Here is a 14,034-nt window from a genome sequence, read left to right as displayed (position 1 = left end):
AATTTTTGTTGTGAATAAGAAAACGTTTTTAAATTAGAATAGAATACCTTTGTCATTGCACAAGTACAACTGTCACTGCACAGGTGCAGCGAGATTTAGTTTACAGCTTCCGTACTCGATTTTATTACAGATAATAAATTAGCTAAAAGTAGATGTTATGCAGATATGCAGTAAGCTATATATTTATATCCTATGCTATTATATAACGCTTTCACACCACTGTGGATTTGCGTAGATCAGATTTGTGTGTTTTTGGACAAATATTTTAATTGAACGAAATAATCTAGGTTACTGCACCGATTTGTTCATTTGGTTCAATGAGTGGTTCCCGATTCGATCTGTGTGATTGATCGTTTCGGTCAGGAGTAAAGCTGGCCTATATCATAACGTTCAAACGACCGAAAAAGCCACTATGGCAAGTATAATAATTTAATTAAACTGATGTACCATATCAGGGTTGCCAACTTTAGTCAGACTTAGCGTGAGATTTCCAGTTCGAGGCAAGTCAGCACACGCATTTACATGTATGTAATAATTTTATTACTTTGTAAATAGTCTGTAAAGTTTGCAAACTGCCCCAAAGCTTTTTATGTAATTTTAGGTTTGTAGTGGATGGAATAATATAAATTTACGGTAAGTTTTTTTGCGGGAGCGCGAGAGTCTGAAGGCGTGAGTGTCATGCCAGATGCCTGAGAGCTGGCAACAATGTAATATACAATGTATATTTTTTTAATTAGGCCTATATTTAAATATACAGTAAGCTTAAGTAGGAGAAGGAGACACATATGCTGAAAAATTTCCTAAAGAGACCTCCCCGTGTCTGAAGTGAACGAATCGTTAAAGCAGATTCCAATTTCCTATCTCTAGTGTAGATCCTGAAACGTTTGCATGTTCGGAAATCACGAGTTATTAGGTTCCTTTCATATTCCTTCAAAACGCCGGCTTTTTTAGGTGCTTCGAAAGCCTAATGCTCCCAGACACATCCCGCTGTCGAGTTTTAAAGGTGAGAAATGAGTGTTTACAGCGAGCGGGTCAGGGTTTCACCCGGGGACCTGCCCTCTATTGATCCCGTCTTGCTGGTATCGGAGCGATCGCTTTTATACAGTGAACTGCAGAGGAGATGAACTCCGTGTGCAGGATTGGCTGCCAAACAAGCGCGTCTCTCCGCCGTTTTATTTCTGTGCCGATTCTCCCGGTGCTGGTGCTATAACAGAAGCACCCTGGACGTGATCTGGACAGACTGCGTCTCCCTGACTAACGACGGGGATCAGTATGTCATGCGGGTGTTTCTGCGTTTTATCCATTTGAAGAAGTCGGTGCGTCATTCCTTATAGACAGCATCAAATTCTAACTTTTCGATTGTGTTTTTCCTCTGTGTGTGGGAGTGTGTCTGCGCGCGCATGCGTGTGTGTCGTCAGCATACAGTTTTCTGAGTGCTTTTCAGCCCAACAGCGTTTTTTTTAAGTACTTATCTATTTTGAGATCTAGTAGGATTCTTGGTATCGTTTTTGATTAAAATATAATTGTATCTTACGTCTGTTAGCCTCAACGTAATATCAAACAGTATCCCAAAATGATGAGGATGTATGTGAGATGTTTGCATTTAAAATATAACACTCTTTAAATGTTAGCAATGTTTCAAAGCTCGTACTGAACTCTCCAAGGGGACAATGGTCTTATCTTAGCCTGCACAGATACTTAAAATATAACGGGAAAAGAACTAAAGACAATATGAAATGAACGTGGTCCCTTATCTTACATCAAACATAAAAATACTATGCAAATATGCTAATTCGATTTCCTATTCCAGAGGCATACTGGGATTGTTTGTGCTTTGTAAAAACCTTTCTGAAAGGAAATGCATTTGTACTCCATATAATAAATCGGAGACCCTGCTAAAACAGTAAAGTGTGATTGGAGGACAGCTGTTGGTTTTGATCTTTATAGTTGTATAGCCAGTGTTTTTTTTCTTCCCCTTTCCTGGATAAAATTATCTTTGTGTGTAGTTAAACCGAACAGCTTAGATAGAGGCAAGGGCATTTTTTACATCTAAAGCGTGGGCTGCTCTTGCATCCGTGGTTTGCACCACCACACACTGCCATTAAAGTTGCTGAATGCCAGCTATAAGACTCTCTGTTTTGTTTGCTGTTTTTATTTATTTTTGCTACTGAAAGGCAGCTGTTTTGGTGCATGGCTTTGTAAAGCCATGTTTAAATGCTCTGCTCCACAGAATATTGTCTTACTTGTTTTAATTTAATTTACTTTTTAAATTAAAGGATGGGGAGCTTCAGAGGTGGGCAGCTGCTGGCTTCTTGTCATTTTATTTGATCTTTTTTTCCAAGGAGATGTGCATGCATGTGCGTGGGTGTGTGTGTGTGGCTGTTGTACGTCAGCTCGTCATCGACGGACGTGTCCTGTCCTCCTCACATGCCCTCTGCTGTCCTCTCTTGTGTGTCTGACCCCCCCCACCCCCCCGCCCGCAGGAGATATGGATGGCCACTGGTGGGACCACGCTTGGTGGCATGGCAGCGAGGCCTCCACAATGTCTTTGGTGAGACATGCGGAGTCCTGCTCTGTCCGGAGTCCTTCGCCATTTCATGTTTCCTTTGTTTTATTTACACTTCTGCATGTTTTTTTTCTGTTTTTTTCTTTCTTTGTTTTATCCCACACCTGTAGGGGGCAGTCAAAGGGGAAAAAGAAACACTCATGAGCAGGCAATTTTGTTGGACTCGGCTTACACCTTATCTGAGAGGCAAAAGAAAACGGTGCGTTTTGGGGGCCGTTCGTTCGAAGAGGACTTGGAATTGTGCGAACCCCAAGTTAAAGACTCTGGCGTTGATACATGCAGTAGCACAACGCTAAATGAGGAGCATAGCCATAGTGAGAAGGTACTTGGACCATTTAGCCTGCATTTTGTTTATTTATTTTTTTTATTTATCTATTCGTCTGGTCTTTGTTTGCTCTCTGTCACTAACTGTATATAGGTGAGCTGTTTAAACCTATTTTTCTTTCTCTTCTTTGATTTATAAGATATATAAATTTTGAGCTTTTGTTTGATTTCAGGGTTAATCTTCGGCAGCTCTCCCAGGGGCGTTGCCGAAAGAGAAAGTGGGGGACCCTCTGGCTCACTTGACTTTTCGCTCTGCAGTGGAAATTTGCTTTGAGAAACCGAAGACAATTTAAATAATTTTTTTTTAATGACTATGACAAAGACTAAACAAAATTTAGAGACATGTCACGTTTGTCGTGGCACACAGGGATGTGGGTACCCCAGCTGCATGTCTGTCTCTTTGAATAGTTTTGTGTTGTTGCCGTGGAGATGACATCCCGAGTCCCTTTGGGGAACACCTCTCACCCGGGCTGATGTCCCGTTACTGTTATGAAATCCCCCCTTCCCTTACCTACAACCCCACTCAAGTCGTCGTTTCCCCCAAAGAGCCACCCAGGTTCAGAACTAAATCAAAACAAAGCACACTGTTTTATTTGAAATTTTTTATGAGGGAAAGACTGGATTTTGTTTTGCATAGATAGAATTATGTTTTTCTTTTTTCCCTTCCACTGTCATTTCTGTGAGTTTTATTTACTATTCTGTGACCATTTTACTACTTATTTTTTGTTCCATTTTTGGTTCTGATTCTCCTTCCTGCTTTTATGGATTTGTTTCGGCGTTTTTTGTCTGTGCTCCACCTGCCTCTGAGCTGTTCGGCGGGGGTGCGGATTTTGGGCCGGCTCCCCTCCGCTTGCCAGTCTGCATGGACTGTTGCATGCCTCCGTCACCCTCCCCCATATGTGAGGTCACTGTGACAAACTCTGAGCCTAAACATTGACCAAAAAAATGTGCAGCACCGTCAAACGTTCAAGACTCTAGCTGTGAATCCTTGATTCTCCCAGTACTCTGATTCTAAAAAGCAGTAAAGCATAAACACTGTACTTCCCACTCCCAGTTATTAGCTCAATTGAAAATTAACATAGACGATGTCGATGAGAACCGCAGAGGGAACCAACTTCTTTCCTGTATAATTGCAAGATTTTATGATTTCATATTTATTATAAAGTACATGTTAATCATTATTTGTGTCTTGGAAATACTGTGCTGAAGGTTCAAGGGTAGAGTCACACTGAAGCCAATGCTTTTTCTTAGCCGCAAGGATGCATGTGCTGTCCATTTGATTTGGACAGTCGTGTTCAGTCGATTTGGAAGTAACCAAATTGGACAGAATGCTTATTTTTAAATGTAATTATAAAACCATAAATCACAGAGAAACAGTCACCTCTTCTAGTTTTAAGTAATATAACAGTCAAGGAGGCTGTTGTGTGATCATAGCCTGCACATGCCACATGCTGCTGCAAAATCATGAGGCTACCAGAATCACATTGACAGAATTAACAAAGCGTAAGATGGTGTGTAAAAGGCAGAGTTTGTGTGGTCACTGTGTATCTCAGTATGGCAAACAGAATCCCTGTCCCGAATTTGCCCCCTGGTTTTATTTGTTCTTAAATGCTCCAGCTGGGGATGCTGTAAAACACAGGGTGTGCTGTGCCCCCCCCCCCCAGCACCCGGTGACGTGGCAGCCGTCCAAAGATGGGGATCGACTGATTGGACGGATCTTGCTAAACAAGCGGATGAAGGACGGGAGCGTGCCTCGAGACTCAGGTGCACTTCTAGGACTGAAGGTGAGCCTCATGATTCACTGAGTGTGGAGGCGGGACCCTGCCGCTTACCCAGTGGGGAATCTTCATTTTTATTGTTGTCATGGCAGTAAGTTGGTAAATTCTGTTGGTTTTTTAGAATAATTTGCATTCATAAATCTTGCTTGTGGAGTAGATCATTATCATATTTTAAGATTTTTTGTTTTATTTTTAGTTACTTTAGTCCTGTAAGTTTGCATATTTGTATTTAGGGATGTACACTGCCTATAGTTTTTCTTTTAACATTTTTAATATTTGTCAACAGTAGCAGTGCTGTATTTTTATGGTAATATACTAGATATTTTTTGGTATAGTTTATAAGCTGCTTCTTTGAGCTGTCTTCTGATGTAAAATCTGTTCTTTGAAACTACACTGTAAATCACGACACTCCAGGGAAATCCATTTTATATTTTCACATAACAGAGGATTTTGAATGTCTTGTAGGGAATACCCTTTCAGAAGTGTTGCACCTGCACACTCTGTTTGAAAATGAGCTTTCAAAAACATGTTTAGGAGGAGTTTTATAATCTAATTATAAAAGAGGAAAATATCAGGGAATGAAAGAGCTTTATGGAAGCCGCCATTCAGCTACAGTAAAGTCCTGTGAATCATTTATGTTCAGATTTGGCAGCACGTTGTTTTGAGAGTTATCTAAATGCCACAGACAGTCAGAGGTAATGCAGTGAGGCATGCTGGGAAAGCACCTGCTGCTCCTGAGCACTTCCTGAATGGGCGGGGCCTCTTCCGCGCGTGCGTCCAGTCGGATGCTTGGGTTTCGCCCCCACTGCTCCTTTTTCCTGTTATCTGTTCAGCACCATGGACAGTTCCCACAGATTACCCCCCCGCCCCCCCATGTGGTGAATCAGACACATTGGCCAAAATTTAATTTTCTTTTTTCTTCATGTCACATTTGCTTAAAGAAAATCTCAAGGCCAAAACATGTAACACATTTTGTTATATGGTGCCATTAGGTTTCTTTTGTTTTCTTACTTGAATAAGTGTATTTATATGTATGTGTGTGTGTCTGTGTGTGTATGCGACATGTGCGCACGCGTGTGTGTGTACTCGATTTGTTTGCCTGTGACCGCCAGACCGGTTGCCGCACTGTGTCCTCACATATGTGTGTTCGCCACCAGGTGGTTGGAGGAAAGATGACAGAATCTGGTAGACTTCGTGCTTTCATCACAAAAGTGAAAAAAGGAAGCCTAGCAGATACTGTTGGACACCTTCGACCAGGTATTATAAAAAAAATAAATGAAATAAAACCTTTTTCATAGAAAAACATACGTTTTAATGTAGTCACACGCCGAATCTTTTGTTGTGATTCCCTGTGTTATTTGCTGTTGCCTCAATAATGTCTGTGCCGGTCTTTGCCGGTCTTCTGAGCTGACCCCTCCCCCCATGTGTCACCCCACAGGCGATCAGGTCCTGGAGTGGAACGGGAGGCTCCTAGAAGGGGCCACCTTCAAAGAAGTTTACAATATCATTTTAGATTCAAAGCCTGAGCCCCAGGTGGAGCTGGTGGTGTCTCGCCCCATTGGGTAGGTTATTATTATTATTATTATTATTATTATTATTATTATTATTATTATTATTTCATAATAACCAGAGCAATTTCATTCCTCATGCCATTATCCTCATAAATAGGTGACCAGTACCATCGGCTATGTTGCAGCGACTCTTGTCTTCACACCCGACCTCACATGTACAAATACTGAATTGTACCTTCATTCCCATATGTAATTCTCATTATTGCCGTTGACACTTTATGTATATTACTTGCCTTGCATTTAATCAGTATACAGCTTGTATATTGTCAGTAAATTATATGTTCATTGCCTGTATATTGTCTGTCTAACTTGAGAGACACCATTAGCCAGAATCAAATTCCTTGTGTGAGTTAACATACTTGGCCAATAAATCTGATTCTAATAATAATAATCGAGGGTGTATCCCAGCCTTGCAGCCAGAGATAGTTTCCACCCCCCCCACATGACACTGAACAGTGTTTAGAAGATGGATGTGTAGAAAGATGGATGGATAGAAAGATGGATGGGTGGATGAATTTTCATTGACATTATTTTAATCATTATTTTGTACAACATGGTGGACGTGTACAGGAGCTAATCAGGTGAATCGCTTTGCTAAATGGTGAAATAGTGCATCTATAGTTGAACCTGTGTACTGCACTTTCCTAAATGAAAACAGAGGACCGGGTCTAACTGATGAACTAGAAAGTGGAAAACCTGCCATTTGCATATTCGACCAGCTTCGTATTGCATAGGAAGCTGATTGGACAATGAAGACAAATGGAGTGCTGTGAGTCATTAAAGCACTGTGTGCCGTGTGCTGGTGTAACACCTCCCTCCCCCTTTCCTTTCAGAGATATTCCCCGGATACCAGATAGCACACACGCACAATTGGAATCAAGTGAGTAGAGCTGCCCAAAAAAAAAAAAATCACATGAATTATTATGGGGAAATACTTAAAAGTTACTTTACAAATATTTATGATGGTGTATGCTTATGCTATAAAAGGATCCCCCACCCCTGGATAAAACTTCAGTTCACATTGAACATCTCATAATCATGTAACTCAACCTTTACCTGACTGGCGAAACCTGACCGCAGCATCAACAGGCAAAGGTGAGAATGTCCAACACCTCCTGTATTCGTTGCAGGTTCGAGTTCCTTTGAATCCCAGAAGATGGAGCGGCCCTCCATTGCGGTCACGTCTCCCATGAGCCCCAGCATGCTCCGAGACGCCCCTCAGTACCTGTCCGGACAGCTCTCAGTAGGTACCCACAATGCCCGCCTTGGGGCATTGAGCTGACACAGACGACAGGGCAGCTGGGCTACTTAAGTTGAAGGCCGGGAAGTGTGGTGTGAAAGTTGTTACACAAAGAACAGTTTTTGTAATAAAAAATGGTTGTAAAACGTTCCAGCTGGTGAATAATTTGAGGTCTACCTTTACCTTTGAGGTTGTTTTTTTTTTGGAAGGAGATTTAACCAAGAGGGCTGATACCTATATGCCCCCATCCATGTCGGGGGGCAATCTCAGCTGAAAGCCTGGCTACCAATGCAGCTCATGCCCTAACTAGGGGCCAACTAAGCCCTGTTCATGTTTTCGGCTGCGTCTAGTGCAGTGGAGGCCCGTACGATTTTTCCAGTCCTGGGGGATGTCACGAATCCCTCCCGAGGTCAGGACTGGTACTGGCTCGACAGCTCCACATCATTCGTTAAATGCTTATGCTGAAAGTATTGGCCTTGGAACGTTTTATAACCAGCAGGATAACAAAAACAAGCACAACATTCACAGCTCACCTCCAGTCTCCAGGAAACAGGAAGTGCAGATGTAGAGAAAGCAAAGCACGTTCTGTTATTGAAGACATCAGATCAATACCAATAGTCTAAAAGAAACTAAACAGCCTAAAAAGCCTCTTTTCCGCTAGACTTGATTTTTTTTGTTTGTGTATTTGATTGTGGGTTTTTGTCATTTGGATTTTGTTTTATTGCATTTTTTTCTTTGTTTCTTTGTTCTTTTCTTTGTTTAATTGTGCCTTTACCCAGAGCCAAAGCCTTAGTAGGAGAACTACGCCTTTTGTCCCTAGGGTCCAGGTAACGACCCCTGTCCAAGCGACAGACGTCTCTGTATGGTCTCTCTTTCCCCATACTGTCTTTCCATCTCCTTTTCATTTCTGCATTTTTTGCAAAATGCACAGGAATATGGCCGAGCTCAGTGTGTCTTCCCTGAGTTTATGCGTAAAAGTGTGGTGCTTCTGATCATTATTATCGTTCTGATTATGATTGTTATTATCGCCGCCATCTTCGTGATACATTCACATCCATGTTGCCGGGAGCCTGGAAGTGTCTGCATGAGTAAAGACCTCATTAAAAGAGTTTAAAGAGACGTTCCGTCATGGCCGGCGACAGCGCAGGGACTGAGGTGACGAGGTCACCCAAAGACCTGATCTATGTGGAAGTCACATGGACTTCCACGTTGTTTCCTTTAAAGAAAATGAAAATAATGTATTTACATATGCACACACAAAAAAAAAAACAAAACGGCCATGGAGTACTGAGTCTCTTTAAATGCCCTGGTATTTTTTGAAGATCCTAGGGATAAACAGATGGGATGCTTCTCCTCGGGCCATGACACATCTCAGCAGAAGACGTTACACTTCCTTTTTCACTCGGGCACGGCTGTCCTCCGTGCCATCCCTTTCAGCGGCATGTCTGGCAGCAGGCACATGCTTGGGCCCCAGAAAGTTGCGCCACATGCCGTGAGCGGGCATCCCTCCCACTGTAAATATACAAGCCACCAGTCGCCGTCACTGTTTCCAGGGTCCGTCTCCACGCTGTGTCGCGCAGTGTTAGACATTGGGAAGTTTATGAAGGAAAGTGACTTTTCTAGAAATTTCTCCTGTTTGAAGCTGATGCTGAGGGGCAGCACCCTTAAAAGGCATATGAAATGACTAGAAGGTTCTTTTGCTGTAAAATACCGCAGGTTTCACATTATATTGAAGGTGTTACTGTCCATCATGGCTTTGAAAGGACTGTCCAATTAGAGAAGCAGTGAGTATTAGTGGGTGGAGAGGCTGATGGATATAGGATGGAGCTAGCGATGGCGGACAGAACCGTAACCGCGGGAGATCAGAACATGAGGCTTCGAGAGCATTGTAGGAGATGGATGGTTTGTGTGCCTTAACAGGAGGTCACTGCAGATCACTCTAAGGCAGCTACCCCCCCCCCACCCCCCCCCAGCAGAAACACATATACACACATGCATACACATGTTTGTATTCATATCTTTGTGGGGACTCTCCATTCATTTCTATGGGAAAAACCATATTCCCACCCAGGGGCGCTGCTAGAGATTTTGGGCCCCATGAAAGCATATCATATTAGGCCCCCCAGTCTAAACCAATCCAGTTATTTTCCTAATTTTTTAGGGCCCCTGTCGCTCAGGGGCCCTTGGAATCGTCCTAGCTTTCCTCCCCCTTACGGCGCCCCTGTTCCCACCAATGACAACCCCTACCCAGCGCTAACCTTAACCATTTGTAACCAAACAAAATACAAGACTTTTGACATTTGTACTTTTTTGATTGCATTCACAGATCTTTGTGGGAACCTGAGAAATGATCCCCACAACATAAAAAAACAGGTTTTTATTACATTGTGGGGGACATTTGGTCCCCACAATGTCGTATAAACCTAATTTACATACACACACACACACTTTCTTAGGTTAGACTATTTAACAGCTGAGGTCAGGTTTACTTTAATACTCTAGCTATACATCACATTTTATAGTTTGTACTGTTTTCACAGTACAACTGCTTGACAAGGAAAGAGACATAGCTAATCATTTAAATGACAAATGGAATCTTCTCTCCATTACATGTCTGACTTGTTTCACATGCCAAAGCCTCTGCACACTCACCATTGAATTCATCTTGCCATCAAGGATGTCTCCGGTGACAGATATGGTGACAGAAATGTCTCTCTGTATGCTTGTCGTCATGGAAATGGATAGACGGAGCACTTTAGATCGTACCCGAAATTCAGACAGCCTGGCAAATATATTGGCAACATTCTGAAAGCTTACATAACAGGCTTTGGGTTGACATGTCCTTCGGTACAATTTGTTTGACCTTTAGACCTTCCTAAAGTCTGTGGTCCCTGGTTGTGGTCTGTTTTGAATGCTTTGCTGTGTTGCATGTTTTGGATATCAGCTGCTGTTGAAGTGTTGAAACTTCCCCACCCCCCGCCCCCCCGCACAACCTCCACTTCGGTGAGTTGTAAGCACGTCCCGCTGGTCGCTTACAACTCCCCTTCTTACGGCAGAAGTGAACGAGGTCAGCTTGTCGTGTGACGGGCTCGCGCTGGGCTTCGGGGTGACCTGCTGCTCAGTCCTCACTTACCCCCTGTCTACCTTCTCAGTCACTGGAGCATGACTACTGTCCACACACACGGTCATTGGTACAGGTGTTAGGCACCATGGACTTTTCCTGAATAGTCAGGAAAAGGAAAAAAAAGCCTGATTCTTGTTAATACGCTAATTTGGAGGGGGGTGCCTGATACTTTTGGGTGAGATCGGTTTGTCCTCCGTTGTCATGTCAGGTCTGTGTCCAGCGCATGTGACGTTCTCAGATTTTCGTCCCGATGACTTCTCCTGTAGGTCTTTTCCCCCCATAGCCTCCTTTGCCCATGCCGTTTGAGATGGTCTTGATCCCACCGCATGCGTCGTTTAAAAGCTCGTCACTGAAGCAAAAGACCATGAGTCAGACGTGGTGATCTCTAGGGAGCAGTGTCTACCACTCCCCACCCCTATCCAACCCAGAAGATGAGTACCACCGGGAATACCATCTCTCTGTTACCTGTGGGGGCAATGTGAAAATTCCTCTAGAATCCTCCCCCCAAAATTAACAAGCTGATTAGTATTAATGGCTTTAAAAAGGGTGATTAAGTAATTGTAAAATTATAACGTGTAAAACCTTTTTGTTATTGCATTGATGATATATGTGAATTATTAAGAATAAGGTGATGCTGACTTCATTAATTAGTTACTAGGAAGTTATTTTGAAGTTAGTTATTTTATACAAAAATAAATTACACTCGAGTAAGAATCAGAACTGATAGGAAACGAATACTGTTGAGGTAAGTACTTTCAAAAATGGATCTGTAATAGCCTAGGAAGCATATAGATCCATTGACATTTCCTGAAACTTTCTGCTATCAAAAATCCTATGCTTGTTCCAGCTCTTGGTTCTGAATGCTAATCTGTGCCCTGCTAATGTCATCGCCGTCATCATATTTCACCAAACATGCGCTTCGGAGAGGCTGCGCTAAGCATGTGACGTGACAGGCTGGTGTCAGGTAGCTCCAGGCCATTTGTGCTCCCCCCCCCCCCCCCCCCCCACCCCAACCTCCACCCTCCCACCAACACTCACGCACCCCCCTGGCACTCAGTGCAGAACCGGTGTCTCCCCCCGCAGGTAAAACTCTGGTACGACAAAGTGGGCCACCAGCTCATTGTCACAATTTTGGGAGCAAAGGACCTGCCTTCCAGGGACGACGGGCGGCCGAGGAATCCCTACGTAAAAATCTACTTCCTGCCCGACAGAAGGTAAGAGTATAAATAGTTTGGGCCTCTTCGTTCCTGAAGTTAGAATCTAAGAATAGATGCAGACAGCTTGTGTGCTTCCTTGTGTGTTTATATAATTGAATATAACACCATTTCAATGCTTTGTTGATGTCCTAAGTTCCAGTTTTATGGTCTTCATGCTTCATAGGGTATTCATGTGGGTTTTTTTTAAGCAAACGTGCCTCTCATCCATGCCTTTGTTTTTGCTCTTTAGGGAAGGGAACTGTTAATTGGCTTGATTAACAGCTGCTGTAGAGGAATGATTGGACAGGGAGCACAGTCTCCGCCCCTCTTTTATCTTTCAGTGATTCTTGTTTCTGGCACCCTCAGAATCTCATACCTCGGTGGTAAATAAAAACAGTTTGAATTATTGTTCCTCCAGTGATAAGAGCAAGAGAAGAACAAAAACAGTAAAGAAATCATTAGAGCCCAAATGGAACCAGACGTTTATGTACTCACCGGTGCACCGGCGGGAGTTCCGCGAGCGAATGCTGGAGATCACGCTCTGGGACCAAGCACGGGTTAGAGAAGAGGAGAGTGAGTTCCTGGGAGAGGTAAGGGGACAGTGGACGTCACTGGTGTGTGGGTCCTGCGACCATATTGGTTCTGTGTTCAATAGTACCAAGACACTTGGATTATGAGAGAATGAAATTTGGAATCTGACTTGGGGCAGTGAGGACCGAGATGAATGAATTATCCTTAGGGATCTGGTCAAAAGGGTTAGGGTTAGGGTTAGGGTTAGGGTTAGGGTTATGAAGGTCGTGGGCTGTAAGTGGGTTAGGGAAAATGAAAGAGGAAATAAAGTACATCATTATTATTATTGTTGCATGGGAATATTTATAGTAGACTTCAGGGAATATTTAATTTGAAGGCAATTAAATGATTAGATAACTGATACATAACTGATACAATGGATACACCAAAAGTCCCCGAGATCAAATCAAGGAACTGAAGTGATCAAATTTCAGAAAGATAAGAAATCTATTCATTTAAATAATTAGAATAATGAATGACTCTTACTTTTGGAACGTACAATTCCAAAATTCAGTGAATACTCCTGTACAGTACAGGAATGCATTTGGTAGTGAGCATTTCCCATAATGCCAAGCTGCAGTGGGAGGAGTCAGTGTTGTCTAGTTTATTTGCTGCTGGACTGCTTTTCCCTGGCTCACTGCCTTGTTTTTCTTGGCTGTCAACCAGCCAGAGAACATTTCATCTTATTCACATCTTTAAGGGTCCACATTGAGTGTTTAAAATATATTCCTGCACAGTATTACAGTATCTTACCACCTGACCCAGTAAGAGCAAATCAAATGGCCAGGGCAGCATGTGAGTCATATGGACAGCGAAACAGTGGAATATTTCCAAACTCTCCAAGCTCATGTAAGTCTTCTGAAATGTGTGAAAAGTTAAAAGAAAAATGGTTGTACAGTAAATGACCCTAGTAAACCTATGGAATAGTCTTCGCAGGATGCAAGCAAGATCTGATCTGAGATTTTTTTTTTTAATACATGTAATGTTCCCCGCACTGGTGACTAAAATACCCCACTGGCTCATTCAAGCTTTTAATAAAAACATCAGTACAGTCATACTGCAGTGAAGAAGAGCGCCACCTGTATGAGGGATCTGAGCAATGTTTTTGGGTTGTGCTTCTCCATTTGGATCCTTCTGCGTTGGGGCTTTGTTCTGGTGTCCCCCCGCATGGCCTAGGGCTCGGGGGTGTGTCTCGCATGCCTGAGGATGGACAGAGAGCGAGCCTTGATGTCCAGTGCCCCCCCCTTACAGATCCTGATCGAGCTGGAGACGGCGTTGCTGGACGACGAGCCACACTGGTATAAGCTACAGACACACGAAGTGTCCTCCATGCCGCTGCCCCGCCCCTCACCCCAGCTGCAGCGCAGGACGCCCGTCGGGGGGAGTCCCACACCCAGGCTGCAGAGTAGGTCCCCTCCCTGCCACTCCGCCGTCGCCGTGGCGACCCGCGGTGGAACATCTGCCTCCGCTGCTGTCATTAGCCTCGCAGTTAACCCCCCTCCCGGATTAATGGCCCCCCTATGGCGCTCGCTCACTGCCTGCATTACACTCAGCGTCACCACAGAGACACACTGGTATCCTGCGCCACGTGGCCCTTCTCTTTCAGCCGTTACCTGTGCCGTGAGGTAACAGCCATTCTGTTTTCGTTCTCTTCATGTCTGTGAT

General features: G+C 43.5%; 1 protein-coding gene across 7 annotated transcripts in view; it reads left to right on the top strand.

The window, feature by feature from the left end:
- rims2a (regulating synaptic membrane exocytosis 2a) overlaps positions 1-14,034 on the top strand; it is a 158,263-nt gene that overhangs the window by 81,852 nt on the left and 62,377 nt on the right. For 3 of the 7 annotated variants that reach the window (XM_023811024.2, XM_023811031.2, XM_023811043.2), the window contains exons 3-11: positions 2,484-2,551; positions 4,555-4,674; positions 5,826-5,925; positions 6,107-6,230; positions 7,073-7,119; positions 7,370-7,482; positions 11,687-11,817; positions 12,218-12,389; positions 13,621-13,774. In XM_023811024.2, the coding sequence (XP_023666792.1) occupies positions 2,484-2,551; positions 4,555-4,674; positions 5,826-5,925; positions 6,107-6,230; positions 7,073-7,119; positions 7,370-7,482; positions 11,687-11,817; positions 12,218-12,389; positions 13,621-13,774 (1,029 nt within the window). Of the gene's footprint in view, positions 1-2,483; positions 2,552-2,676; positions 2,889-4,554; positions 4,675-5,825; positions 5,926-6,106; positions 6,231-7,072; positions 7,120-7,369; positions 7,483-8,258; positions 8,307-11,686; positions 11,818-12,217; positions 12,390-13,620; positions 13,775-14,034 lie in introns of all 7 variants that reach the window. The other 4 variants (XM_072716797.1, XM_023811015.2, XM_023811005.2 and 1 more) reach the window with 2 other exon arrangements.

Source organism: Paramormyrops kingsleyae, chromosome 9 (genome assembly GCF_048594095.1).
Source record: "Paramormyrops kingsleyae isolate MSU_618 chromosome 9, PKINGS_0.4, whole genome shotgun sequence".
Taxonomy (NCBI): domain Eukaryota; kingdom Metazoa; phylum Chordata; class Actinopteri; order Osteoglossiformes; family Mormyridae; genus Paramormyrops; species Paramormyrops kingsleyae.
Note: the sequence above shows the minus strand (reverse complement) of the source record. Positions and strands in the feature narration are given on the sequence as shown.